Source organism: Solanum lycopersicum, chromosome 2 (genome assembly GCF_036512215.1).
Source record: "Solanum lycopersicum chromosome 2, SLM_r2.1".
Classification (NCBI taxonomy): Eukaryota; Viridiplantae; Streptophyta; class Magnoliopsida; order Solanales; family Solanaceae; genus Solanum; species Solanum lycopersicum.
In genome coordinates this window covers 63,206,809-63,234,777 of record NC_090801.1, presented here as the reverse complement: position 1 = coordinate 63,234,777, position 27,969 = coordinate 63,206,809, and the positions used below count along the sequence as shown (strand labels likewise).

Here is a 27,969-nt window from a genome sequence, read left to right as displayed (position 1 = left end):
ATTTTATCCGGCTTAATTCTAATATAATAAATAAACATAAATTAACTCAATTGGGCCTTAGATACATTTACTTGCAAGTCGAAAAACAGTATATAATAGGGCCGCTCTTTTAGGAAAAAAACCCGACCCGCGTCACCGCTACGCGAACTATCCTGTATCTTCTTCGGATTGTGATTTTTCCTCCTTAAAGCACCAACTCCCTCCGCAAGTAAACTCAAATTCCTTCCAATTTATTTTTCAGAGAGAACGAAAAGATTTCTCAGTTTAATCTTCCAATTATTGGATTTTTCTTCAATCGTTAACCATGGTGCTCGAGGTCTGCATAATGTTTATTGATTCCAATTTCAGTTCTATCTCTACAATGTTATAGCGAACTAGGGTTAATTTTTGTTAACTTTTTTTTTTAATCAGGCGACAATGATCTGCATCGACAATTCGGAGTGGATGAGAAACGGTGATTACTCGCCCAATAGGTTCCAAGCTCTAGCAGACGCTGTTAATCTAATCTGTGGTGCCAAAACCCAGGTTTCGATTATATTTCTCAAGTTATATTCTTTCTAGGGTTTATGATATATCTGGGTGTTCTCGTACTTTTAGTGAAAACTAATTGCGCTAAGTTTAACTGTTCCTTTTTTTTGTGTGTGATCCAGTCTAATCCCGAGAATACAGTTGGAATTTTGACGATGGCTGGTAAAGGGGTTCGAGTGTTAGTCACTCCGACCAGCGATCTTGGAAAAATTTTAGCTTGTATGCACGGTAAGCTCTGTTCCTTGTTTTTTACGCTTTTTTAAAGGCATTTATTACAACTTATCTAGCCCAGAGCTTTCGTTACCTTGACATGGAATATATTGGGGCGCTAGGTTTATTAAGGTACCTGGAAAAGAGTAGACATGTGGAGATGAGTTTTGTATTTAGAAGTATCTTAAAGAGCTCAGTTTCCTCGGACTTTGTTTTGGGTGTAATGCATCATATATAGAAGAGGTGTGACTAGACAGATTATGATATCTATCATTAGAGGTGCTAGAGTACCTGTCATTGCATGTTTAACTACTTCTTGCCTTACTCCATGGGTTGTTACACTTGTCTTGTTAGTGACTTAATGTCATCTTCTTACTGTGCCTAATCACTTGTTCTATGCCTTTTCAGAAGGATAATATTGTATGTAAGGAGTATGATAGGCACACCAACAACAACATACACACTGGGGTTTTAAGAGGGTGTAGGTGGGGGTACACATACCTTATCCTTTCCTTCGGGGAGTTAGAGAGGCTGTTTCCAATTAGAACCTCTACCAAGAAAAATATTTTCAAAACAGGTCAAGAGCAAAAGGCTATGATGAAAATATGAAGAAGAGAAGTATTGACATCAAAATAGTATTGATAACAAAGTAAAAGGAACAACAATAACAATAAAATTTAGGTATATGATAAAAATAGCACACTAGTAGTGATTGATAAGGGGGATAAAGTGCTCTAAAGTAGAGTCAAGCCCTCCCATAGAATAGAGAGAAAATGTTCAACTACCTACTGGCCTTCTACCCTAATCCTTGACCTCCATGCTCTCTGGTCTAGAGCAATGTATCGAGGAAGTTCAATTAGTTGACTTCATAGGATTACTGTAATTGGCCTCTCTTAAGTTCAAATTTTTGGAGGTGACCAGCATGCCGAGGAATGCTAAGTTACCAGTTCAAATAACAAAAAGAATTTCAAAAAGGTGTCTTATGCTTAAGCTTAAATTCTGGAGTATTTACATGTAGAGTTGAAGCCACTTTGTAATTTCAAAGAAATTCCAGATGCATAGAGCCTGAGGAGAAAAGATGTCTGGAAAGAAAAAAAAGGGGGCGAGGGAGAATGATATGCCAATTATCTGTTAAGTGTATAGAGTAGCAAAATAGGAGTCAAGATTGGGGGCTAGGTAGGAAGTGAACTGCATAATTACATTATCTTGTGAATTGTTCTCCAGATGTTTGCACAAAAGGATACGTATGTATTATTGCTTTGATTTTCACTATAAAATCATCAAGAAAATCAGGAGAATGGTCCCAACTCCCATCAGTACTTTTGGTGTGTATTCATGGAACGATATTGTGCTATGTTTTGATGGTCTACTCCAAACCACTCGTTGAAAGCTAGGTGCCTATTGGGTCTATTTAGCTGGAGCAAACTGTCCCTTGTAAATAACACTGATCTTATATAGATTTTGGGAGCTTCCAGTCTTGGCTTAATCCCCATATTATGGAGCTATCTGAATCACTTTTGTACTCCTATATCTTCTCGATGCCATCAATGGATATATTTTTTTCATCAAAAAGGTGGTTCCGAAGTCCTTGTGGTGCTTGAGTTCTATATTACTGCATGACAGTAGTATCTCTTAGTGTCTTGGGCTGTTCAATGAACTCTTGTATTAACTCTTTAGTTGCTGATTTGGCCTTGTCTTCCCTCATTCAGGATTGGAGATAGGCGGTGAGATGAATTTGGCTGCTGGAATCCAGGTAGCCCAGTTGGCTTTGAAGCACCGACAAAACAAGAAGCAACAACAAAGGATTATTGTTTTTGCTGGCAGGTGATGTTCAGATGCTTTTCTCTGTTTTGTCTTTGCTGCTTTCAACTTTTGATCATTCTATTGACATTTCACTTCTTTCAGCCCTGTTAAATATGACAAGAAGGTCTTGGAGATGATTGGGAGAAAGTTGAAGAAGAATAGTGTAGCTCTTGATGTGGTTAATTTTGGTGAAGATGATGAAGGGAAAGCTGAGAAGCTAGAGGCACTAGTTGCTGCGCTTAATACCAACGACAGTAGTCACATCATTCATATTCCTCCTGGTCCTAATGCTCTCTCTGATGTTCTCATAAGGTGATCCCTGATATAACCATCTTCTTATCCTACCATTTTGTTATCATTACTAAATAAGATTTTTTCTGCCTGTACTTGTGAAAAGCAATTCCTTAATAAGTTGTATCCCTCATCTGTCATCGGCAGTACTCCTATTTTCACTGGTGATGGAGAAGGTGGCAGTGGATTTGCTGCTGCTGCTGCAGCGGCTGCTGCTGGTGGAGTGTCTGGATATGATTTTGGTGTAGATCCTAATTTGGATCCAGAACTTGCTCTCGCACTCCGAGTTTCAATGGAGGAAGAAAGGGCGAGGCAGGAAGCAGCTGCAAAGAAGGCTGCAGAAGAAGCTGGTAACCAAGAGAAAGGAGAAAATCAGTCTACTTCTCAGGATGTTGCTATGGCTGAAAATGTCAATGCAGGAACTTCTGAGCCTGAAAGCAAAGCAACTGACCTAATGGTTCTTATCTTATCCATATTCTTCATATCTGATACTTCTGAATGTTAGTTGGAAAAAAGAACTTTTTTCGTTCTTTTGGATGTAACTAAATGTGATATTTCCTATCAACTGTTCAAGTTTGAGATTGTTTTGGTATATGGAATTTTTTCTCCTTTTCTGTGGGGAGGTGGGGTGCAAGACTCTACTGGTTAGCCGAACCATGTATTACACATTGAGTTTCTGGAATTGCATCAATCCTCTATTTTCTTGGACTTCCTTAAATACCTTAGTAAGAGTTGTTCTGGCATTGCACTTTACCTTGTTCACACTCATGCAAGAGGATATTGTTTCCTGTAGTTTTACACTGAAAATTTTCTTTAATAAAACTGGGTGTTAGCTTGAAGGGTATTTGATGCTGGCCTTTTGGAAGTCAAGATGAAATAACACTTCAATTATAATTGGATCTCTTGCAGGATGATGAGAATGCCTTGTTACAGCAAGCCCTTGCAATGTCGATGGATGACTCGTCCTCCAATGTTGCTACACGAGACACTGACATGTCAGAAGCGGCTTCTGAAGATCAAGACTTGGCACTTGGTACGTTATGATATCTGCAGTCTTAAATGGTGATATGCTGGTATCCTGTCACAACCTCATAGATACATAGTTTTAACTGTTAGCAACATACCTAACCCAGTTAAGTTCATTCACAATATTTATTCCTTGTTTTCTTGCATTTCTCACAACGTACCTAACCTAGGATGTGCATAACTAATCTTGACTTATTCTATGCACTTCTAATGATTTCCTGATCGAAAACAACTATTCCCTCTGCCTCAATTTATGTGGCGTGGGTGACGAGCACTTTATTTAAGAAAGAATGGAAGACTTAAAACTTGTGGCCTGAAACAAGTCATGGGCATTTATGTGGCTATAATTCATCTCATTAAGCATAAAATGAGAGGTTTAAAGTTAAGCTGTTTCTAAGTATAGAAAAGTGTTCTTTTTTTGGGCAAATTTAGAAGGGAAGTGTGCCACAACATGAGTATTGTATTTTGAAAAGTTGATGTTTGAAGGAAGAGAGGGAGCGGGGGCCCCACTCCTCTGGTTCAAAAGAAAAAACGAGCACCGATCTGATCTCCTCTCCGTGTTTCTCGATATGATAATATATGATAGAATGGGCTCACATAGTAGTTAAGGTTTATTTTTTGAAGAAATGCCTATTATTTTATGCTTTACTTAACCTTTTTTGTCCTGAAATTGGCCTTTAATTGCCAATGGAGGTTGTGTTAGACTCTATTACTTGGCTGTTCATGGCACTGGCTTACCCTTATCAAAATCCCCAATTCCTTGAAAAGGTCGAAGCTTGCACAGTATCCTTTGTAGTTGTTACCTTACAAGTTCCGCTCATTATTGCACACTTCTGATTTGTCTCGAACCTTCTGGTGCTTGCAGCTCTTCAACTGTCTGTGCAAGACAGTACAAATGATCAGTCAAATCCGACAGATATGAGTAAGCTGTTGGCAGATCAATCATTTGTGTCATCAATCCTTGCCTCAGTAAGTCTCCTGTACACAAAACTCTGTTATTTCACCAGAGAAAGTATGTGTTTTTCCTTAAGGATTGCAGTGTATATCTTTTGCCACTTTTGACTTAACTTTGCATTTGATTGACAGCTTCCAGGTGTTGATCCAAACGATCCTTCTGTCAAAGATTTGCTTGCTTCCATGCAAGGGCAGTCCGAGGTGAGTTAATTAGCTTATTAATTATAATTAGTTTATTAATTATTAATCAAAGAGCGTATTCGGGTTTAGTTTCCTGTTTAATTGTTGTTTCTGGTTTATGTGCCTGTATTTGTACTTTGAGCTCATATGGTGTTAGACTGTTAGTAATGCTGATATGAATGATGTTGGTATGCTGAGATTATTCCTTATGAAGTGTTTCGTTCGGTGTGAAATATAACATGCATGACATATTTTCCAAAAAAAAAAATTGTTTACAAAAATACCCTCGACAAAAATGGTGGAAAGGATGTGGAGAAAGTGTCTTTAACCATACTAATGCATTCATCAAAACTACTTGCATTGCTAATGCCAGGGTTTCCCCTGGATTAGTTATACACATCATAATACCAGATAGAGATAGGTTGAGAAAGTGTAGCAAATAAAGCATTAGGAGTACACAAAGCTAACATAGCTAACATGCATTATTTTTTCTAATGCATCCTCTTCCCAAACGACCCCTTAAGAATTGGTGCTCTTCAGACAAGAGATGCAAAGCTGACCATGCCTATTAAAATAGCCTTTTTGCATTCTAGAAGACCTCCGTCTTAACAGATCCTAGGGTATTATTTAATATTTCCAAGTAAACGAAAAAACAGTATGGGTGACAAATATATCAAAAAGACGAGTAGGTGCAATTATGTTACTCTTGATGCTTCAGCTTTCTTTCCTTACCATTAGTTTCCAGTTGTGTTTTCATTAAGGTTATATTATCTTTCATTGTGGAAGGAGGAAAGCCAGGGATTTCTAGGGGTCATCTTTTTACCAAAGTAGCATGTTTGCTGTTGTTTTTCCAAATAGAATTGAAAAATGAACTAACTTGTCCTAGCAGAAGAAGGATGAGGACAATGATAAGGAACAGAAAGAGGACAAGAAGTAAAGATGCGTACAACTATTTGCAGCTCAGGTATATAACTTCTTAATGCTTTGTTTTTGAAGAAAACTGCATCTTGTTATGTATACTCCTACCTTGCTCCGGTAGTATGAACATTACTGTTAATCTTGTAGGTAGAGAAGTTCAGATGGTAATCAAGTATGCTGCTGCTGCTGAAATTGCTCATTGGAATGGGTCTTATTATGTCTGTGGGGTAGGGCTGTATCTCATTACTCTTGAGGGACTAATTGAATCGTCTTTAAAGTACTATTATAAGATTATGGAACTTTCAGTTAGATTCATTTGTGGTGGCTTCCAGATGATTTGTATTTCTCTCTCAAAAAATCACGTTAAGGACAGATCCTAGCAAGAAACAAGATGGTGTTTACCTTCAGCTACCCAGCGTTTTCTTTTGTGAAAAATTATGCGTCCCCAAAAAATCTATGAAGTGACAATTAATGTTTCAGTGTCAAAAACATTTAATTTTAGCCTCTTATTAACATCCTTTGTGATCACTGAAAATGCAGATTCGGATTACTTCTGATTGCCTTTGTTTATTGATATACTCGTGATCTTTTATACCAAGAGTTCTTCTCTTTTTAAGGGATTAAGAATAGTGTTGGAGAGGTCCAATTAAATTTGATGTCCTAGCATTTCAGACGTCATTGTGTATTAAAAGGCATTCATTGTAGAACAACTACCAAATGACAACCAAGGAATTAGGTTTGTCCTTAAAAGACTTCAGAAATGTTAATATCAATGGGATGACAACCAAGAAATTAGGTTTGTCCTTAAAAGACTTCAGAAATGTTAATATCAATGGGCATTGAATATTTCCAATTACTAACTAACATCAAAAGAGAATGATGCATATTGCCTTGCTCAAAATAACGAATGATGGGACAAGTTCTTCGCTTGTAGATCGACTTTATTCATGGATAGAAGGATAAAGAACTTATATCAAATTTGGACGTGTCTGTGTCACGTCTTTATCTTGTCATCAATAATTGCAGTACAATGATTGGAACCATTAAAACTAAATCATGTGCTTAATAATATATAGTATTGATGTTGAAACTTTTGGTGTTATGTTAGCGGACTAGTCGATTAGGACTATATTTAACTCAATTCACAAGGTAATGGACGAAATAATCCAATCTTTTAAAAGACTTTTGAATACCTTTGTATGTATATACGATATACAATATGCTCAATTTCAACTTTAGAGGTCTGTGTCATTATGATTTGTCATACTAAAGCGCCATATTGCCTCTTCATTCATTGTGCATGTTGAATTGTTGGTGAATGGGTTCTTCGCTAGTAAGAAAATTAATGTTGTTTACTCTTTTTGTTGGTTATGAAATAGCAAGTGTATTATTTATTACGGACTGTAGTTATAACTCAAATTGAATATGTAGACAAGAAAATCGAAAAATAACAACTATTGTACCACACCAAATTAAGTCTCTTTACTGTTAGATAGAGATAATCTAAATATATGTTAGTACTTAAATTGTCAATACAATATATTATGAAGAAGGCTAACAAAGGGTACTATACCATTTTATGTTTAAAAAAAGATTCTTGTTTGACAAATTGCTTTTTACTTAATTTACTTTTCGTGTTGTTGTCCCCTAGTGATTCACTTCTTTCGTACCTATTTATTTACGCCAACAATAACCAATTAGACCCTACAACAATTTCCTCTTTTTATTTTTATTTTTTTGGGAATTAGACCAAAAAAAAAAAAAAACAGGCTGGAATAATTAAAAAAGCATCCATACATTTTGCACGTGAAATCCAATGTCCCTCCCTCCTAATGTGACAGGAAGGCTGGTACTACATGACATGGGAAAAACCAATGCAGTTTTGTCACATTTTACCTCAATACTTCATGTTGATTATTCTTTCAAATTTTTCGAGTCATTCTTGTTATAAAATCGATGAAGATTTGTGGGGACTTTTAAAAATATATTGATGCTTGTCATGGTTCAAAATATGATTAAGAGTTATATTGATTTATAATAACTATATCACTATTTAGAATTTGTTAGGGAAGAAAAGTTTAGCAGCTTATTTAATTTTGACTATTGAAATTTTTATTTTGTTAGGTAAGCATTCGCTTCTCAATCAACTTACCCCCCTCCCCTCCCCCCCCCCCCCCCTTTTTTTTTTAAAAAAAAATATTACCTAACTAAGCACCATTTTTTATCATATTTTTTAAACTTTTTCTACTGTTTAAAAAATATAAAAAATGTCTTATTCTACTCACTCATTTCCTTTTTGGATACATCAATTTGAAATCTCATACTCAATATTATTATTTTTCCATGCGATAAATCTCCCAAGTCTCCACTGTTACCTCCATTAATGCATTTTTTAATTTTCAAATCTTTTCTCTTTTAATTAATAATTCAAAATATTCAAGAGGTAATTCTTTGAATCACTTCAGTTTTTTATTTTTAATTTTTTGAAAAGCTTTTTCATCTTAAAAATTTGTTGATACGTATGAATGAAGGTTGATTTTTTAGTATTGATTTTTGTCCAATTAGTTTGAGAAGGATACATCTTCGACTTCTAAAATGATTGTGGAAAAAACCCTCAAATAAAGGGTATTGTAATTTATCATCATTCATTTATTTTTTGATACATAAAACCCCAAGTTTGTTAGTTATTTGATGTTATAAATATATATTTGTTTAATCGTTCACAACGTATCAAGTTATAAATGCAAGATAATCTATTGAATTTATGTATCAGTCCCAACATATCATATACATGATTCAAAAGTATAATGTTTAGTTTTTCTCAATGTTTTCATGTACCTGATACACATATTGTTCTCAATGTATCAAAAATTTAATTTGAAGTTTCTCTTTCTTTTTAAGCTAATAAAAAGAATCTTATGTATCAAATGCTATGTATCAACACCGTTTATGTAAGGTTCGAAACTGATAAGGGTATCATGTGAAAGTTTACAATTGCAATCAAGACGGTGATTGATTAGATGACAAATAAACCTATACTTAAACATAATATTATTAATATGCTTTGACCAAACGACCTACATATGATAACCACTAATATGAAAAAAAAAAAAACAAAAACATGTTGGAATAAAATCTTTCCATAAACAAAACTCTGTAAACGACAACTTTATATATATATATAAAGAGAGAGAGAAAGATTGAATTGCTAAAATGCATTTTTCTGCTAATTTAAATTTACATTAAGACTAAAATATTTATTTTCCTTTTATTTTAAAATATTTACTTTTTTTTCCTCCAATACTAGATTGTCAGACTATTTATTTAGTTTGACTTCTTTTTTATATTTTGCGCAAAAAAAAGTCCAACTTACATAAATAAGAAGTCAAGCTAATTAAGTAGTCTGAAATGTAGTATTTGAGAAAAAAGCAAATATTGTTGAATAAAAGGCAAATAAATGTTTTAGCATTAATGTAAATTAAAATTAGAAGATTTTAGCAATTCAATCTTTCTCTCTATATATATTTAAGTAAACATGTTTATCACAGTTTTCTAAGTTGGGTTTGAAAATGAGAACTTCTGTTAATCCAGCTTCAGTTTTTCTGTTCATTTTCTGTAGTACTGTTTGTGTTTATGGGGCAATTGGTGCTAATCGATACCTAAAGTACAATACTGGGGGTAACATTGTTGAAAGCAAACTGAATGTTCATTTGGTTCCTCATTCACACGATGATGTTGGCTGGTTAAAGACTGTTGATCAGTACTATGTTGGATCAAATAATAGCATACAGGTCATATTTACATCTTATATTCAAATTGGAAATTATGTTTTAGCTGTTGTTAGTAAAAAATGATTGATGATGCATTGCAGGGTGCCTGTGTTGAAAATGTACTGGACTCTGTTGTTATGTCGTTACGTCGTGATCGGAATAGGAAATTTGTCTTTGCTGAAATGGTAAAGCTGTTTTTCTTCTTCTTAATTTTGTGTGCATACAACTTATTTGGTATTGAGGCGAAGTTGTTATAAGGAACAAAAGATGCACAATTCATTAGGCATGTTTCTGTTGATCCTTCTGTAGGCATTTTTCCATCGGTGGTGGATTAGGCAAAGCCCGGAAATTCAAGCAGAAGTGAAAAATCTTGTAGCTTCTGGCCAGCTGGAATTCGTGTATGTTAGCTTTCTTGCAAGGAACTTCTATTTATGTTCTTTCGGGTGAATTTTTTATGAAAAAGAGAATTCTGGAACAGAAATGGTGGTTGGTGTATGCATGATGAAGCGACTACCCATTATATAGATATGATTGATCAGACAACACTAGGCCATCAACTGATAAAGAATGAATTCAATATCACTCCTCGTGCAGGATGGCAGATCGATCCATTTGGGCACTCTGCCGTGCAAGCTTATCTTCTTGGCGCAGAGGTATGTAAGCTGAGCGTTCATAAGATGTGGTTTAGAGTGTATTATATATAACTTAAATTTTTATTAGACGTAAATTATTTTGAAGTTTATAATCCTGATCTGACTCGAAATATTGATACTTCTTTCACTTCTCCCGGATAACTTTCACAGGTAGGATTTGATTCTGTTCACTTTGCGCGCATTGATTATCAAGACAGAGCAAAACGTAAGGAGGATAAAGCTCTTGAGGTTATATGGCGTGGTTCGAGAACATTTGGTTCTTCCTCCCAGGTTGATGAAGCATTCTTAAGCTTTGTGCATTTATTTTATATCATTGCTCACTTGTGGTTAACACTGTTTGTGGTTCCTTTGCAGATATTTACCAACGCATTTCCTGTACATTATAGTCCACCACATGGTTTTCATTTCGAAGTGGATGATGCTGATGATTTTGTTCCAGTCCAGGTACTGGCAGAAATAAAAGATTAGTCTCTCTATGGTTTGTTTTAGTATATCAAAGGAGAACAAATTTCTGATATATTTGGTATATGAATTGCAGGATGATCCTCTTATCTTTGACATAAATGTCGATATACGGGTTAATGACTTCATCAATGCTGCAATTACACAAGTACCCTGATTACAATTCTTTTCAGTTATTCATAATCATCAATTTTCGTAGAACTGTAGCTAGAAATAGATCTACATGTAAATGCAATGAATGAAAAGCTGAATATTGTGATGTGTAGGCAAACGTGACACGTACGAATCACGTCATGTGGACCATGGGAGATGACTTCCAATACCAATATGCTGAATCTTGGTTCAAGGAAATGGATAAATTAATTCACTATGTCAACAAGGTAAATACTTCAGGCTCTGCAGAAATTTAGTTAAATCCTCGATAAAAATCTTGAACACGTTTCTTCAACTGTCTGAGTGATTGCTTCAATATGTCTTCTCGTAAGTTCTATTTCAAGAAAATGTAATAACAAGACTCTTAGCCTGTTTTGGTGTTGTCCAGTACATTTATCAGCTAGCTCAAAAACTTCATGAGCGAATCCTAATGGAGAACCAATAGCTCTATTTGTTCCAGTCCAGTTTAAACATTTGCAAAATCATAGAGACTAACTTGCTCTCATTTTCTTTTGACAGGACGGTCGAGTGAATGCATTGTACTCTACTCCATCAATTTATGTAGATACAAAACATGCAACCAATGAATCTTGGCCTCTAAAAACTGATGATTACTTTCCGTGAGCACTTGCTTGATATTCTATACCTCCTGGTTTATCTTGAATATTTTATGGAGTTTATCTAACATCCCTAACTAATTTCAGATATGCAGATGGTGAAAATTCTTATTGGACTGGTTTCTTTACCAGTCGACCAGCTTTAAAGCGATATATTCGTATGCTAAGTGGATATTATCTGGTGAGCCTGCTTAGCTTCTTTCTTCTGGCTCCATGATTCCATATTACAAAATCAACGTCAAAAGGAACCTGAATGTAGTAAAGAAAATTGTGTAACTGTGATCTCCATTTTGATAACCTAGTTTCTGTCACCGGTCTCTATGAGAAGCTTAATAAGATATCCTTACAGTTGGAATCTGACCATCTGATCTAATACTTTAAGCTATTAGAGAGAGCACACTTTTATTTACTTACTCTATCATATTATGTCTCAACACACTCCTCACATGTTGGCTTAAGTTTTTTATTGACCTCGTTCTTGCTCTGGTATCATGTTGGACTGTGCAACTAATCTCATCTAAAAGCTTAAACTGTAAAAGTGTGTTTACTTTTTAAGTGGTTATTGTGTTATGTGTCAACATTTATTATGGTTGTACCTCAATGTACACGGTGATTGGTAAATTGTTCTTAATCTTGCTAACAATTGGAGTTTCTGTTGTCGTTACTTCACTTAATCTAGGATAAGGTCATGCGAAATGATGTTAAATGGGTTCAACTAAACCCAACATTTTGCACATGGAGCATAGATATCTCTGTAGAAACTACTAAAATTTTATCATATACTTAAATTTGAGTCCATATTTGCCAAAGCATAATGGGTTCAGTAGTGAGATTATAGGTTGAAGACATCAAATTTAACCTTGAATTATCCTTTGACAGGCGGCTCGCCAGCTTGAATTCTTAACTGGGAGGAAATCAAATGGCTTCAACACGTTTAGCTTAGGAGATGCACTGGGAGTTACACAACACCATGATGCTGTGACTGGTACTGCTAAACAACATACAACTGATGACTATGCAAAACGCTTGGCTATTGGAGCTTCTGAAGTGGGCTCCTATTCTTAATTTGGACTTGATCTCTTCTGCCTGAACTTTAGTTTTTACGCTTTTGTTTAGGATGATCTAATGTTTATAGTTCTTCTGATTTTCAGTCTGAAGTTGTGGTGAATTCTGCTTTATCATGCCTGGTTAATTCCAGATCAGGTCCATGTTCTACCACTTCATCATTATTCAACCAGGTGAATTTTCGGTTACTTGGGTTTCCCTTCAGTTCTTCAAGCTTAAAAACTAATTGTTAATAAGATCCTTAACATTTAGAACATTCAAATGTAGATAAAAGTTACTATTGAAGTTTCAAAAGTTCCGTTTGTATAGTTTTTTCTTTCCAAATGATATGCTTAGGGGAAGTAGTAATTTGGCGAGAAGTCTTAAATAACCACTAGTTATTTGACATGTCCTTTTTTTCTATTTTTTTACATGTCGTGAACAGTGTCAACTGCTCAATATAAGTTATTGTCCACCAACTGAAGAAGACATCACTGAGGGGAAGAATTTGGTAAATTATCCTTCTATATATTAACATGCTTCATACCTTATCAATATGCTGGCAAAAATGTTTTTACACCAATACTCCCACTTTCAGGTTGTTGTGGCATACAATCCTCTTGGATGGAATCGAACTGATATCATCAAGATCCCGGTGAATGAATAATCTTTTCTGTTTTTTCTTTCTGTTGCTCATTTTATCATTAGACCAGTCGCCAGCTGATTTTATTTAATATGTCAGTCCCATATAATTCAGACAATTATATAACTGATCTATTTTCCTAATTCTCTTTCTTTCTCTTATGCTTTTTTGGAATGGCTTATTCACTGTTGATGGTTATCTAATTGTATTTGCTTTAACAGGTCAACGATGCTGATCTTATTGTAAAAGATTCCATGGGAAATCTAATTGAGGCACAATTTATAGAGTTGGATAATATTACCAGCAACTTACGAAAGTTGTATGTTAAGGCATATCTTGGAATATCACCCAAACAAACTCCCAAATATTGGCTCTTCTTTCGAGTGTCTGTGTCACCTCTTGGCTGGAATACTTATTTTATTTCTAAAGCTTCACAGAAGGGTAATACAAAATGTTCTATCTCTCTATGTCTCTTTTTCATCACTAATATGCTCATAGATGACTAAAATATAAGAAGGCATTGCCTGTTTTCAAAAAGTAAAATGATAAATCCATCCTTCATATGTTTCAATGTCTGCTGAAATATACAGGGAGCTCTGCGGGCTATGTCACAAAGATGGACATTCCACTGAACGAGACTGTTGAAATTGGACCAGGGAACTTAAAGGCGTCCTTTTCCTCAAGTACTGGTCAACTTAAACGTCTATATAATTCTATAACAGGAGTAAGTTCTTAATTATGTCAGTATCTCAACCTGGAAGCATATTGAATGCATCCTTGCCATTTTTTTTCTTGCTGAGTTAAGACTTGTAAAGCATACTAGTTATTTACCTGGACGCGGTCTAACGGTCCTTGTCAACAGGTTATACTCTATTACATGCTATCAAATGCATTATATTCTCTTTTTTCTTCATACAAGTCTCATCTCTCCTCCCCGGTTTATTAGGGTCGGGATGATTACATCTGCTGAAATATATCTAAAACAAAGAGTAGAATGAGAACTTTGATCCAATTGCTTAGGAATGAAGATAAGGGTGGGTTTATAAGTAAAGGCTGTTGTTTTCTTTGATTGTCATCTACTAAATTACATTAAAAAAACTTTTAGTAACAAACAAAAGATCTTCCATTCTATTTCTGTGCATAGCTGTGACAGACATGCTTGATGATGATTATAGTACACAAAATAATTCATATTACCCCGTATTTATCTAGTTGATCTTTGTCTTTCTTTTCTATGTCGAGGGCCGTCTCATCCTTCTAACTAACAAATGACTATTATTAGGTTGATATACCTGTACAACAAAGCTATCTTTGGTATGCCTCGAGTTCGAACTTGGATCAGGTACTTGCTGATGTTCTTGTAGGTATAATTAAATGTTGGATGGCATTACTAAAGGAGACATAGTAAGTTAGGATGTTAATTGTATTATCCATTGCAGGATTCTGGTGCCTACATTTTCAGACCCGATGGATCACCCCCAGTCATAGTTGCGAGATCAGTGAGTAGTCTTCTCCCTTTTGTTCCTGTTATTTAACAAGTAAAACTGATTACAGCAATTGTGGTCCTACATCTTTTCCGAAATAAATCAATTAGTTATTTCACTGAAGTTTTGATTTGCATCTCTCACACAGTATCTAGTTTTCTTCATAGCAGAATAATTTCCTTTTTGCTAGCAGGTTCCAATAAAGGTAATGCGTGGACCCCTGGTCGATGAAATCCACCAGCAATTCAACTCATGGATATCTCAGGTGTGGTGCATGATTCCTTGATTAACTCAATTTTAGTCAGCATCATTTTGATCTTTTCCAATTTATTCTGTTATAAACTGTATTGATTGATTCTATTATGTCTTGATATGTCAATGTTTCAGGTAATTAGGATTTACAAAGACAAAGAACACGCTGAACTCGAATTCACTGTAAGTCAACTCTGCCGAATGATATTTCACATTGAAGGGTAGTTATGAACTGTATATCTGACATACCTCTTCAATTGAAGATTGGTCCTATACCGACAGAAGATAGTGTTGGAAAAGAGGTCATTACCAAAATCACAGCAAATATGGCCACTGATAAAGTGTTCTACACTGACTCTAATGGGAGGGACTTTCTTAAAAGAGTAAGCTTAACTTTTCGTTCCTCTTTAAGTACATTTAAGCTGTATAAAACCTAAGGAGACAGTTTCTCATTAATATAGTCTCTTTGTTCTGTGTGCATATATCTTGTCAATATACTCTCTCCCTTTTTAGTTCATGTTTATTGTCTCAACATTTTGACTTTCATTACCTTATACTATGGCAACGTGCTGAGAGCTTTTGTCAATGTCCGTTTAAATTCCTTGAAGTGTTTATCTACAAATTGAAACAAATGTCATTGAGTTGTATCACCATCTATTCAATTTGAACTAGATAATTCTTGATGTTGGCTTACTAGCTGAACATGCTTTTATCTGTCTGCTATATTGGCTCAATGTGCTTGTTAATGGAACAGAAATATTATAAACATCCTTTACATTGGCAATTTATGAACAAGGAAAATAGTCATCAGGATTTCAATGTACTGGGCTTCATATTTTATTCACTTTATCTCAATTTTCTGTTTATTTTTGAGCTAATTTGGGTGATAATTTGTTGCTCATCAGGTTAGAAATTACAGAGCTGATTGGGACCTCCAAGTTACTCAACCTGTTGCTGGGAACTATTATCCAGTTACTTTCCCAACAGACTTTCTTGAATTGAAATTGCACTTTTATGATTGAGCTCACGTATTGATACTATGTTTATTCTCAGGTAAATCTTGGAATGTACATAACAGATAACAAATCAGAATTGTCTGTTTTGGTAGATCGTGCAACAGGTGGAGCCAGCATAAAGGATGGAGAAATAGAACTCATGTTGCACAGGTTCAAATCTTTGAACTTTTTTCTTTAGTTTGTTTATAAATATATCATGCTTAATATAATTGTTGGACTTCCAAATGTAATGGATTTCAAATTATACCAGGCGCTTGATCAATGATGATGGTAGAGGAGTGGGTGAAGCCCTTGATGAGCCTGTCTGTGTGGGGAGTACATGTGAGGGACTCACGGTACGTTTGATATGGCATTCCAAAGCAGGCCTAGGCTGCAATAAGATTTCAACCGTAACTTAGCTGCTCATCAAGGAAAATGTACTTCAGAAATACAAAATGTAGCAACCTCTGATTAGTATGCTTCTTTTGAACTTACCTGTTCTCATATCCCTTGGTCAGGTTCGAGGGAACTACTATCTGGGAATTCATAAAAACAGTGATGGTTCACGTTGGCGCAGAACAACTGGCCAAGAAATTTATTCACCTCTTATTTTAGCTTTTGCACATGAGGTAATCTCAACAATCTACATATTATGAAGAGGACCAAATTCGGCAGGCCCTACACACCTTATGATATTCCTTAATTTTAAATGATCAATATTTTTGCTTGATATCGGGAAATTGCACAACTTGATCTTGCAGAATCAGGAAGAATGGAAAGCTTCGCATATGACCAAAGCCACCATCATGAATCCCAATTATAGTTTACCTCCTAATGTTGCACTGATTACTCTCCAGGTTATTATTGTATAGAGCGTGCAGTGATTAAAATGATCCTTATCCTTTGATGAAATAATGAAGTCATTTCTGTTTTTATCTTCCAGGAGTTGGATAACGGAGGTGTACTTATCCGTTTGGCTCATCTATACGAGGTAAAATCTTCTCTCATTTGCTTGTCTCAGCCTCACTTCACCAAGAAACAGCGGCTTTACTTCAGAAAAATCATTAACTTCTTACATTTACTTGAATTCTGAAACAAAATATAAAATTGAGAGTGTGACACATGACATCATTATATGTTGGACCTATGTTTTGTGCCTTGTTAACTGATATCACTACTGATCATTGTGATTTATGTGTTGTGGATGTGCATAGGCTGGGGAAGACGCTGATTATTCGAAAATAACCAAAGTTCAACTGAAGGAAATGTTTGCTGGAAAAAGGGTAATGCAGCTTTATAATATTGAGAACTACTTCCTCTGTCTGTGTTGATTAACTAATGCATATTAAGATACTAACCCGGACAGTCTACTGATATTGTTAGAGGGCATTGACACATATTTACATTGTATATTCAGATAAAGGCAATCAAGGAAACAAGCTTATCGGCGAATCAAGGCAAGAATGAGATGAAGAAGATGAACTGGAATATAGAACATGACAGTGGCCGTGAGTCTGCACCAATTAGAGGAGGCCCGTTAGACATGTCTAGTCTTGTAGTCGAGCTTGGTCCCATGGAGATACGGACTTTCATTGTTAATTTTTGAAAACAATTTTTTCTTACTTTCTACCCCCAATAAAGTCAAAATAACTGGTTCATAGAGTCCATTTTAACAGAGGAGAATATTTTTTTCCATAAAATATGATGTATGCCAAAGAAAGCAAATGGATTATGTATATTCTGGAACATAAATGGAGGAGAACGTCTTTTTCAGCTCCGGCCACCGACTGTACCACTCTGCCATAAAAGATGATCAAAATGGATCACAATGGTGGACCTTGATTTTCTCTGTATCTGCTCTATAGCATTCTCTTCAGTCAACAAAAACTTTATTATTTACTAAGAAATATCCCATTGTTTTGCCTAAAAAGACAATGAGTGCTAAAATGGAAGGAAAAATATTCCTTTTTTCTAGAAAAAGTAAATAACGCGGAGGACATGAATTAGGATAGAATGTTTGTCCCATTTATGTTTCTTATTTGTCGTTCCAAATGGACTTGGCGGGAAAGATTCCAGACAGTTATAGCAGTTATTCATCCAAACAAATTTTCCACGTGTCTCGCTATCTTCGCCTCTTATTCCTTAAAAAAAAGAAAAAAACCAATCTTGTTTTTCCTTCTTCCTCCATCCTGAATAATTTTTTCTAAGCTTTTCAATGGCTTCTCAGAACCCTAATCTCAAAAAAGCCCCATTGTACCCACGTGTCATTCACAATGATCCAGATCTCCAAACAACCTCTTCTTCTCGTCCCAATTTGTATCCAACCCTAAACGAAACTGACCTCGCCGAGAATCTCTTCCCTGAAAATTACCATATTATCCCTTCTGCTCCATCTCCCCCTCCTGAGTCCCATGAGGAAAACCTTCTCGTTATCCCCGGTGTCCTCATTCATTTGATCGATAAAAATTACTCTGTTGAGCTAGCTGACGGAGATTTGTCTCTGTGTCGTCTCCTGCAAGATAAGAATACGGTTGCTATCCTTGCTAATGTGGGAGATGATATTCAATGGCCGATAACTAAGGACCTGACTGCGGTGAAATTGGATGATTCACATTATTTCTTCTCATTTCAAGCTCTGAAAGAGGATGAATCGGATTGCACTACTGATGACGACAAAGAAAAGGGTAAAAAAAAGAAAAAGAAAAAGAAAGATAAGGGACCGACGGATGATTCGTTGAATTATGGTTTGACGATTGCTTCAAAGGGTCAGGAGGCATTGTTGAAGGAGCTGGATGATATTTTGAAGAGTTACAGCACCTTTTCTGTTCAGAAAGTGGACGAAAATGCCGCATTGGCAATGGGAGGAACTGTGGCAAGGGAATTGTCTCCAGATGACTTGAAATCGGAGAAGAAGAAGGAGGTGTTAGAAGAACGATGTGCTCAATATTGGACCACGTTAGCACCCAATGTGGAGGAATATAGTGGAGCAGCTGCAAAATTAGTTGCTCAAGGATCAGGGCAGCTGATTAAGGGGATTTTGTGGTGTGGAGATGTGTCAGCAGAACGATTGATGCGCGGAAATGAGGTTTTAAAGCAAAGGATGGCTACAGGGACGAAGGCCGAGATTAGTCCTGAGACATTGAAGAGGATCCAAAGGTATTGTGACCTTCTAATATTGATGGTATTTCTTGCTTCATCTCATCTAGACTATGTTGACTCTTAAATTAGGATTAGCCTTTTCTATGTTTGTGGCTTCTTATTTTCTGCAAGGTATTTGTAATTTATACCAAATCTCCTTGAATTTTAATGATAGACAAAGGAGCTAAAATACAAAAGAAAATCTTTTCCTTGTTTATTCACATAGTTCTTACCTACTGTTCTGTACATGTTTCAAGTTATGATACAAGAGAAATCCAGAATTTAAGTGCCATGATATCTAGCTTTCATTTGAGCTAGCTGTTGCTGGTGTGCATTTACATTGAATATGTTATCAGGGATATACTCATATGCCTAGCTGTAAATCATCTAAGAGAAGAATCAACTTTCTACTCAAAATTATGTGCTGTGTTTAATTTTCAGGGTTAAAACAGTAACAAAGATGACTGAGAAAGTAGCTTTAGGAGTCCTTTCGGGAGTTCTCTCGGTTTCAGGATTCTTCACTAGTTCAGTTGTAAATTCCGTAGCAGGAAAAAAGTTCTTCAAGATGCTGCCAGGAGAGATGGTCCTTGCTACTCTGGACGGATTTTGTAAGTCAAACAGCTTCCTTTTTTTTTTCTGACTTCGTTTGTAGCCTTCCGGAGTCTATATGTTTTCCATTTAGTAGTTATTTTTTCTTCTAAGAGTCAGATTTAGGACCAAAAGAATTATTTCACATTCACAGACACCTGTATCAGATTAAGTTTGTTAGATAAAAGAACTTTTGTGTGCTTTGCACAGTGCATTCGGCATTTGTATTTACAAGAGTATGTTGTCAACGTATATGATTTGTCTTTCAACAGGAGCCTGATATTTGTCTTAATTTGTTATAGGCAAAATATGTGATGCTGTTGAAGTAGCTGGAAAGAATGTGATGTCAACATCATCCACCGTGACAACTGAACTTGTTTCACAGAAGTAAAGCTCAGTTTGATGAACTCTCCTGGCTATATCCTTATTTATGAACTCTAGTCTTACCATACAAATACATTTCCACTGCTGTCATCTCGAGAAACTTAACTCAACTAATTGAACACACACTATGTTAGTTAAGCAATACAATAAGAGGAATGCATGCTGCTTAATCTTTTGTAATTAACTTAGACGAAGTAACTTTGGGTTTTTTGTAGGTATGGAGAAGAGGCAGCAAAAGTGGCAAGCGAAGGGCTTGATGCAGCAGGGCATGCTGTTGGGACTGCCTGGACTGTGTTTAAGATCAGAAAGGCTCTTAACCCCAAAAGTTCCTTTAATCGCGCCACCCAACTTAAGTCTAGTGCTAAAGCTGCTACTATGAAGAAGGCCAAGAGCACAAAGTACTGACCTTTCTTGTGTTTTCACTGGTGGAGCTTTTAATTGAAGCCCTCTTTTAAATATTTTCAATATTTTTGTACATGTTATAATAATACATAGAGGATAAGGATTTTAGTCTTTGCAGTAAATTAAATTTCACACATCAGCCCCACCTCATGACTTTCTACTTCTTCACCCTCTTAGCAATCTGTGTTATCTTCAAAAAAGAATAGACACCAGGAAAACAATTCTTGCTTAGATATAGTTGATCATTGACAAGACACACATGTTATCCATAATTGAATGTATATTTAGTTGTAATCATGGATATAATGATAGGGATTCTCTCTGTTTTTATTCCTTCAATACAATTATGTTACTTCGCGATGCTGCTGTTATTCAGATTTATCCTGTGACACCTAGAAATAAAAAGTCCCACCTCAACAAGAACACAAAAGAAATGTTTGGTTTGGTATATAAGTAAGCAGACCTTACCAACTAGTAACATATTTTAAAGTTGTGCATGCCAAGAGCGGATACATTCATATGATGGTAACAGAATATTAATAGCATTTTACCTTTTAGTAAGAATATATTAACAAGTGGTATGGGAAGTGACATTAATTCATACCTAATTTCTAGCTGTCCAGTTTTATGCTGTACATTAATCTGCTATGCCTAACCGATCATTTCGTAGTATAACAAAACTACAACTTGATATATATTGACAAGTTGTTATTTGATTGATTTTCTTATTGATCACCATGATTATCCATATCATGGGCCGGCTTAGGACTAAGCATTTGAATATTTTGCACCATCGCATAATGTTAAAACTACTTTACTGCGTTCAATCTCGAATTTAATTAGAATATTAACTTTATTGTGATTTTGGATGATTTGTGGCTATCTAATGCCCTATCTTGCTCAAAGTAAGATTACTTTTTATTAAAATAAGAATATACAAACACAAACTATACTTGTCCCTTAGCGTCTGTTCGTTATTAGCTTGTCTGGCTATCACAATATACGTGGTTTAGACTTTAGAGTCCGGATATTATGTCACAAATCACTTTCCTTTAATTTAAAAATGTTTCTCATGATCAATTCGGTAAACATCGTTTTATGTATTATCATTAGAAACTTCTTACTTAGACATGTGGGTACGATAATTAATAATATGAAATTTCATGCTTAGTGCCCCCATTTGATGTTATTTAATGGATTAAATCATGTCCATTACTACAATTGTTTATGTCCAATAATAGTTGTCTGCTATTGATTTTGCACGCTTCTTAAAAAATTATAAATAAAAGGAATAATGTACAAGTACCCCTCAACCTATGCGCGAAATCTTAGAGACACACTTATACTATACTAAGGTCCTATTACCTCTGAACTTATTTTATTAATAATTTTCTACCCCTTTTTGGCCTACGTAGCACTATCTTCAGGGTCCAACGTTGGTTGACTTTTTTTTTCAAGCTAGTGCCATGTAGGCCAAAAGGGGTAGAAAATTACTTATAAAATAAGTTCAAGGGGATAATAGGACCTTAGTATAATATAAGTGTGTCTCTGAAATTTCGGACATAGATTAAGGGGATACTTGTGCATTTTCCCTAAATAAAAACATAATTTTACTAAGTAACTGATAACCCTTTTTATATAATAAATATATTGTCTTGAAAAATATAATATGAAAATAACTATAATTAATAATAAAAATAAATTAAAAAAACTAAATATAAAATTATTCATTAATTTCCTAAGTGAACAAATATTGTTGTACAATGTTATCTTTAGGTCCCATATGACGAAAACCATGTAATATTGTGTAGGTTATTGGAAACATGGCACTATTTGATTATCTACTGAGGAAGCCAATGCGGTTAAACGTGTAAATTTGATCAGCAAATTCGGTCCTTGTCTCCGCTCTCTCTCTCTTGTCAAAAATATTAATGTGTTTGGTATGATATTAAATATTCTTGAAAATGTTTTAATGTATTTTTTTTATTTAATAAGGGAAAAGAGATTATCTATACCTCAATTTTATCATCTAAATATGATATAACGATTATATCCTTCGTTATATTTTATCCTTCTCACATTTTAATTTTTTTAACTTCTTTTAATTCAATATCAATAAGCGAAGGATGTATATGATGCTCATGGCAAAGAGCAGATCAATGGGGACAAATAACATAATTTTTTTTTATTGATATGCTTTAGGATAACAAGCTTCTCAAGAGAAAGGAACATATGCATGATATTTTAAGTGATCATCCCATATTAATTAAAATGAGAGAGCTAAGTAAAAAACTTTATAAAGCATAATACAAGCTAACATGACGCGCATGTTTTCAGCTTGATAATAATATAATCTAAACGACAAATATATGAGGTCTGTTATGACAAACAAACAATACATGTTATCAAACAGAAAATCTTAAACATTAATTCTAGATTTTCTTCTTCTTTTGGAATCAAGTATCAATCTTTATGAGATATTTTAAACTCTGGTAACCAAACACTAGATATATATATTCTCCAAAAAATCTTGTCCTTTAGCAAACAGAAGAACTGGTAAGTAATAGATAAGCAGCTCTTAGTGATGAGCATTGGACATGTCCTAATAAATTTATTAGTATAATATCTTTATCGATCTCTAGTATAATGCGGATACCAACTCACTCACCAATATCAAAATGCATGGAATTTAAAGTTTTCCAATTCTTAGTACCACACTACCACTACTAGCTAAGCTCTCAAATCCCAATGGACATAAAAAGAAATTATACTCTTTATCAAACTAGTACAACTAAAGTAACGAATCAAATACTCCAATTCATTTTTAGTGTCAAAAGATTGACATTGACGTTCTTGCCAAACTTTTCTTTTGTCCATTTTGAAGTTTTTTTTTTTCAATCATCATACGCCACAGATTACTCATTCATGAGTTTGCGAGTCTAGCAAATTAAAACTCAATATTTTCTTTCAAATTATTTACATGTACAATTAGTCGGAATTAGGGCGCAAAGGGTTTAATTATTTGAATTTCCTTCACTGGAAAATTAGGTTTACATATTTTTTAATTGCTTCTTTAGCCCCACTTCATTACACCTATTATAACTTATGGTTGTTCAATTATTAAAAGTATTGCACACTTTTGCTTCTTGATTATTCTTTTCTATGTACCTCCTTAAATATTTCATTAAACTGAAAAATGAGTCTCAATTAAAAGGAGATGTTTCGTTGTATATGGCAAAATATTTTAATTTAAATGTCATTAATGCACACTACAAGTTCTAGCAAAGTGGGTCAATTCACCATGCGCACGTTCAATTCCCCACTTTGCCCATAATGATCATAACATTGACTACATGATTGGTTCAAAGGGGAATTTTTTTTTTAGAAAGTAAAAGTGTCACTACATTACTCCTTTTTTTTTCTCTTTGGTAAATTAGAGCTTGTTACTACTAATTGCTAGTTGATATTATTTTTTTCCTATATAGAAGTGGATAATTTGTGCAGCCGACGATGATGGAACCTAGCACTATATGTTTATTTTGCTATAGAGTGGAAAATCAAATGAATTAAGACCACAAATTAGATCACTATTAGTAAGTGATTAATTACTGTTCTTGAGGATGAAGCGCACAAATCAAACCCAAAATTGAAAAAGCAAGAGCTAAAAGTGTATTTTATTAATTTTAGCCACCTCTTGCAATTATATTTGATGAACTTTATTTCCATTCTTATCAGTTAACCACCCACTAATCGGACCACTATGTTAAGAAAAAAATTAATTTGGACTATTTTTCGTGCGACCTTTGACAGTTTATGGACGCTAAAGAGAGTACCCCTAGATGTCAAACTTTTATATACAGTAGTAAGTTGTAAGTAACTATTGTTTTGTCATTTTATTTTACTCGACTCCTGTATTAAGAATAAGTGTTCTATTTCATTTGTCAGTTTTAGTAAACTACCAACTATACTTTAGAATTTCAAAACACCATTACTAAAATTAGTTCAATATAATATATTTTATTTATTAAATAATATATCAAGTCAACAAGGATCAAGTATTATGAAACAGATGAAATAATTAATAATAAGGGCAACTTTCACATATAGCAAATAAAAAATTCATATTTGTATGCTATAACAAAGTTTGCATTATTACGCTCCATAGCAAACATAAAACTATATAATTCGCTATACATATACAATTGTATAATTCGCTGGCCTAAATTGTATAATTCGCTCGCCTATTACCCTGCAATTGTATAATTCGCTATCCTATTTCACTATAATTATATAATGCACAATTGTATAATTCGTTGCCTATTTCGCTGCAATATTTTTATAAAATTTGCTTTGCATACAATTGAATCGAATTAAAATGTATGTACTTTGCATAATTATAAGTGTATAGCAAGAAGATATATGTTTTTCTCTCGCTTTATACAAAAGCAGAAACACAATATATACGCTTCTGTTGTATAAAGCTAGAGAAAATTGTATTCCACTGCAATTGTATAATACGTTGGCCTTTTTCTCTGCAATATTTGTATAAAATTTGCATTTGTCTACAATTGAATTGAAGTAAAATGTTTGTAAATTGTATAATTAAGTGTTTAACACGGAGATATATGTTTTTGCATGTGTGTATACAATTTTCTCTCGCTTTATAGAAAACAGAAACAGAAATTATACACTTTTGTGTATAAAGCGAGAGAGGTGAGCGAGAATGGGAGAGTGGCGAACGAGATTTTTGGGAGAGAGGCGTCTGGCAAACTTTGGCTAATGTTTGCTATGGAGCACAATTAAATCAAACCCTAGTTACTCCATTTGTTTTAGATTATTAGTTTGCTATTATATACAATTTTTCTTAATAATAATGTTGGTTACTTGGTTTATAGGCTAACATACTCGGGTCTCGATATATAGATTAACGTTATGTGTTTGGCTTTAGACTTTAATTAATCACTAAAATATGATTAGTAAAGTTTCTTATTAAATATAATTACTTAATACAAATAAATATTAATCATCTTTAAATATATTTGAGATATGTATCGAACCAAATCGAACCGTGAATTCTCCTTCCTTTACGTATCGCGACATCATATCATACTTATGCTCTGTGAGCTTTACCTTTTCTATTCAATTACTTATTTTTGTCCAATATCGGCAAAAGGAGTTGCACCACAACCTAAAAAAAAATAAAAACTTTTGATTCATAAACTATACTTTAAAAAGGTTATAATATTTTTAATTCAACCAAACTACTTTTCTTTTTATGTAGTGGAACCTACTATGAAAGCAAAACAATAGCATAAATATTAAATTATACTAATATATAAATATCTCAATTCTTTTTAATGACGAATAAAGCATATAGTGTCAAACTGATTGTTTGGTCATACAGTTGGGATGAATTAGCGTATAGTTTACAATATCTTTGTTCTATAACAATTAATTCCTTTTATTTCAATTTATTTAATATTATTTAATTAAATATGAAATTTAACGTAATATAAAAAATACTTTGTTAGACCTTCTTTAAAACAAATAAATTTTTAATAAAAGAATATATTTTTATTGGCTTTTTTGTCAAATAAATAGGACTCAAATAAAAAATATGTCACGTAAATTAAAACGAGGGAAATGCAGCCTCTTTAGCACTATGAGTGTTTTTTTAAAATAAATTGAGAGATACCCTTTTTGCCTTTTGCTGGGTGTAATTCCAAAATAAATACACGTGTTGTGTCTCCTATATTTTGCAATCTTGCAAATATATGGCTTGTCTGCTTATTCGAATATTTGGGTTCTTGAAAATTTTGATTTATATGAACTTATGACCTCTCTCTTTATATGGAATCGTCCTTTAAATAATGCAAACTTTAAAAGGTCCTTGGCAGTTGGCCCTTGGGGGAGGGGGGAGTGTAAAGGGGACGTCCTTCTCCTCATTTTGCACAAATATGGTCTTAAATTGGTCGATTTGTAGGATTGAACGCTATTTTTTATAGGGAAAATGTAAAAGTATTTCCTTAATCTATGTTCGAAATTCTAGAGACACACTTATACTATATTAAGGTCCTATTACCCTCTAAACTTATTATATAAGTAATTTTCTATCCCTTTTAGGCTTACGTGGCACTAGTTTGAAATAAAAAGTCAACCAGTGTTGGGCCCACAAGTTAGTGCCACGTAAGTCGAAAAGGGGTAGAATATTATTAATAAAATAAGTTCAGGGGTAATAGAATCTTTGTATAGTATAAATGTGTCTCTGAGATTTTGGTCATAGGTTGAGGGGTACTTGTGCATTATCCCTTTTTATAACCTAACACTATTTTAAGAACATTGTTTCTTTATGACGTGTCTGCAAATATATGAAGGAGAATATATATATATATAAAAAAAAACTTTAATCTCAAATAAATATAGTATAATTTTTTGCATAGAGCAATTCTGATAATTAATCCTTTTTTTTTTTTTAGCATATGTGTTCTCTATTCAGATAAACAACATTACCATATAATTTCTCTCCAAAGTATAGTGACCTTGATTCACGATAAATATATGGAAATATTTTTTTTTAAGAGTATATAGTGTTTAATTTATAGTACTAGTATAGCCTAATCTAACTTGTGATATTATGGACCCGAGTTATCAAGTTGAGTCGAGCCTAACAAAGCGTTTTTATAGTACAAGTGAGACCAACAAGCCGAGTCATGAACTCGTTAGACTTTTTCTCTACCTATATAACTGTGGTTCTAGCAAAAAAAAAAGAGTAAAACTCATAATAAGTTTTAAATTAGCTATTATAAGTTTTAAATTAGCTATTATTCCCTCCATTTTAATTTAATAATATACTCGAGCTAACCGAGGTGAGACAAATTTTGACACACCTTAGGGCAAACATAATCCAACTATTGAGCAATTGTAAATGGGGATGTTGCACGAGTTTTGTTACAAAACATAAAAACAAGAAAGAGGGAGTCCAGTTCAACACAGCAAGGCAGTGTAGACCATAAGAAATAATGTATGTACTATAAAATCAATTATTAAGGTCTTATAAGACAACTACATTTTTGCATAGCCAATGCCAGTACAAGATTTCGATGGTGACTACTCACTTGTCACTAGTCTCAATCTATCAAGTGGTATGTTTCAGCAAAAATATACCCCCAAAAAAGAGCCTTATAATAACCAAAGACTTATCAATTTTGAGGACTTTGTGTGACTTTCCCTTTCTTTTTTCTTCGGCGAATTTTCTCAAATAGTCACTATAATAATTAATTTAATTACGTTTCATAGTTATAATTGCATATGTGCTGGTTGTATCGATCGTTTAAGTTGTCTCGTTTGTATAATTCACATGTACGTTTGTATAATTAAACTATTTTCGTAGAAACACAAATATTAAAACTTTAAACATTACACAAATTATATTATATAAAATTACATATACAAAAATTATATAAATTCCGAACAT

General features: G+C 34.0%; 3 protein-coding genes across 5 annotated transcripts; all 3 read left to right on the top strand.

Moving 5' to 3' along the window:
- Positions 1-121: 121 nt before the first annotated feature.
- On the top strand, positions 122-6,399 carry LOC101263071 (26S proteasome non-ATPase regulatory subunit 4 homolog). 2 transcript variants are annotated; one of them, XM_010318127.4, is made up of 11 exons: positions 122-316; positions 412-525; positions 651-756; positions 2,448-2,562; positions 2,644-2,853; positions 2,980-3,289; positions 3,742-3,865; positions 4,724-4,827; positions 4,945-5,013; positions 5,882-5,956; positions 6,058-6,399. In XM_010318127.4, the coding sequence occupies exons 1-10, from the start codon at positions 305-307 to the stop codon at positions 5,927-5,929; spliced, it is 1,212 nt and encodes a 403-aa protein (XP_010316429.1). In that variant the 5' UTR covers positions 122-304; the 3' UTR covers positions 5,930-5,956; positions 6,058-6,399. The 2 variants fall into 2 exon arrangements, with proteins under 2 accessions (XP_010316429.1, XP_010316428.1); XM_010318126.4 differs by having other exon boundaries at positions 125-316; positions 5,879-5,956.
- Positions 6,400-9,357: 2,958 nt separating this feature from the next.
- On the top strand, positions 9,358-17,756 carry LOC101263369 (alpha-mannosidase). 2 transcript variants are annotated; one of them, XM_004232454.5, is made up of 29 exons: positions 9,358-9,701; positions 9,782-9,865; positions 9,990-10,078; positions 10,159-10,333; positions 10,484-10,603; positions 10,688-10,777; positions 10,872-10,943; positions 11,062-11,175; positions 11,468-11,568; positions 11,653-11,746; positions 12,445-12,612; positions 12,717-12,803; positions 13,055-13,120; positions 13,208-13,264; positions 13,474-13,693; positions 13,843-13,976; positions 14,535-14,594; positions 14,692-14,751; positions 14,930-15,001; positions 15,124-15,171; positions 15,252-15,371; positions 15,894-15,959; positions 16,042-16,154; positions 16,255-16,339; positions 16,502-16,612; positions 16,745-16,840; positions 16,927-16,974; positions 17,198-17,266; positions 17,401-17,756. In XM_004232454.5, the coding sequence occupies exons 1-29, from the start codon at positions 9,480-9,482 to the stop codon at positions 17,587-17,589; spliced, it is 3,030 nt and encodes a 1,009-aa protein (XP_004232502.1). In that variant the 5' UTR covers positions 9,358-9,479; the 3' UTR covers positions 17,590-17,756. The 2 variants fall into 2 exon arrangements, with proteins under 2 accessions (XP_004232502.1, XP_025885286.1); XM_026029501.2 differs by having other exon boundaries at positions 14,927-15,001.
- Positions 17,757-18,070: 314 nt separating this feature from the next.
- Positions 18,071-20,839, top strand: LOC101263663 (protein EARLY-RESPONSIVE TO DEHYDRATION 7, chloroplastic-like). Its single transcript, XM_004232455.5, has 4 exons — positions 18,071-19,139; positions 19,563-19,729; positions 20,012-20,096; positions 20,309-20,839. The coding sequence occupies exons 1-4, from the start codon at positions 18,199-18,201 to the stop codon at positions 20,496-20,498; spliced, it is 1,383 nt and encodes a 460-aa protein (XP_004232503.1). The 5' UTR covers positions 18,071-18,198; the 3' UTR covers positions 20,499-20,839.
- The last annotated feature ends 7,130 nt before the right edge of the window (positions 20,840-27,969 follow it).

What these genes read in the sequence shown, in the direction of transcription:
- LOC101263663 (XM_004232455.5), top strand. Translation starts at nt 18,199, where the DNA reads ATGGCTTCTCAGAACCCTAATCTCAAAAAAGCCCCATTGTACCCACGT. An exon ending in ACATTGAAGAGGATCCAAAG is followed by an intron (nt 19,140 to 19,562) that starts GTATTGTGACCT and finishes TTTAATTTTCAG; the next exon opens with GGTTAAAACAGTAACAAAGA. An exon ending in TGCTACTCTGGACGGATTTT is followed by an intron (nt 19,730 to 20,011) that starts GTAAGTCAAACA and finishes AATTTGTTATAG; the next exon opens with GCAAAATATGTGATGCTGTT.
- LOC101263369 (XM_026029501.2), top strand. Translation starts at nt 9,480, where the DNA reads ATGAGAACTTCTGTTAATCCAGCTTCAGTTTTTCTGTTCATTTTCTGT. An exon ending in TCACTGAGGGGAAGAATTTG is followed by an intron (nt 13,121 to 13,207) that starts GTAAATTATCCT and finishes TCCCACTTTCAG; the next exon opens with GTTGTTGTGGCATACAATCC. An exon ending in TATATAATTCTATAACAGGA is followed by an intron (nt 13,977 to 14,534) that starts GTAAGTTCTTAA and finishes GACTATTATTAG; the next exon opens with GTTGATATACCTGTACAACA.
- LOC101263071 (XM_010318126.4), top strand. An exon ending in ATTATTGTTTTTGCTGGCAG is followed by an intron (nt 2,563 to 2,643) that starts GTGATGTTCAGA and finishes CACTTCTTTCAG; the next exon opens with CCCTGTTAAATATGACAAGA. An exon ending in AGATCAAGACTTGGCACTTG is followed by an intron (nt 3,866 to 4,723) that starts GTACGTTATGAT and finishes TGGTGCTTGCAG; the next exon opens with CTCTTCAACTGTCTGTGCAA.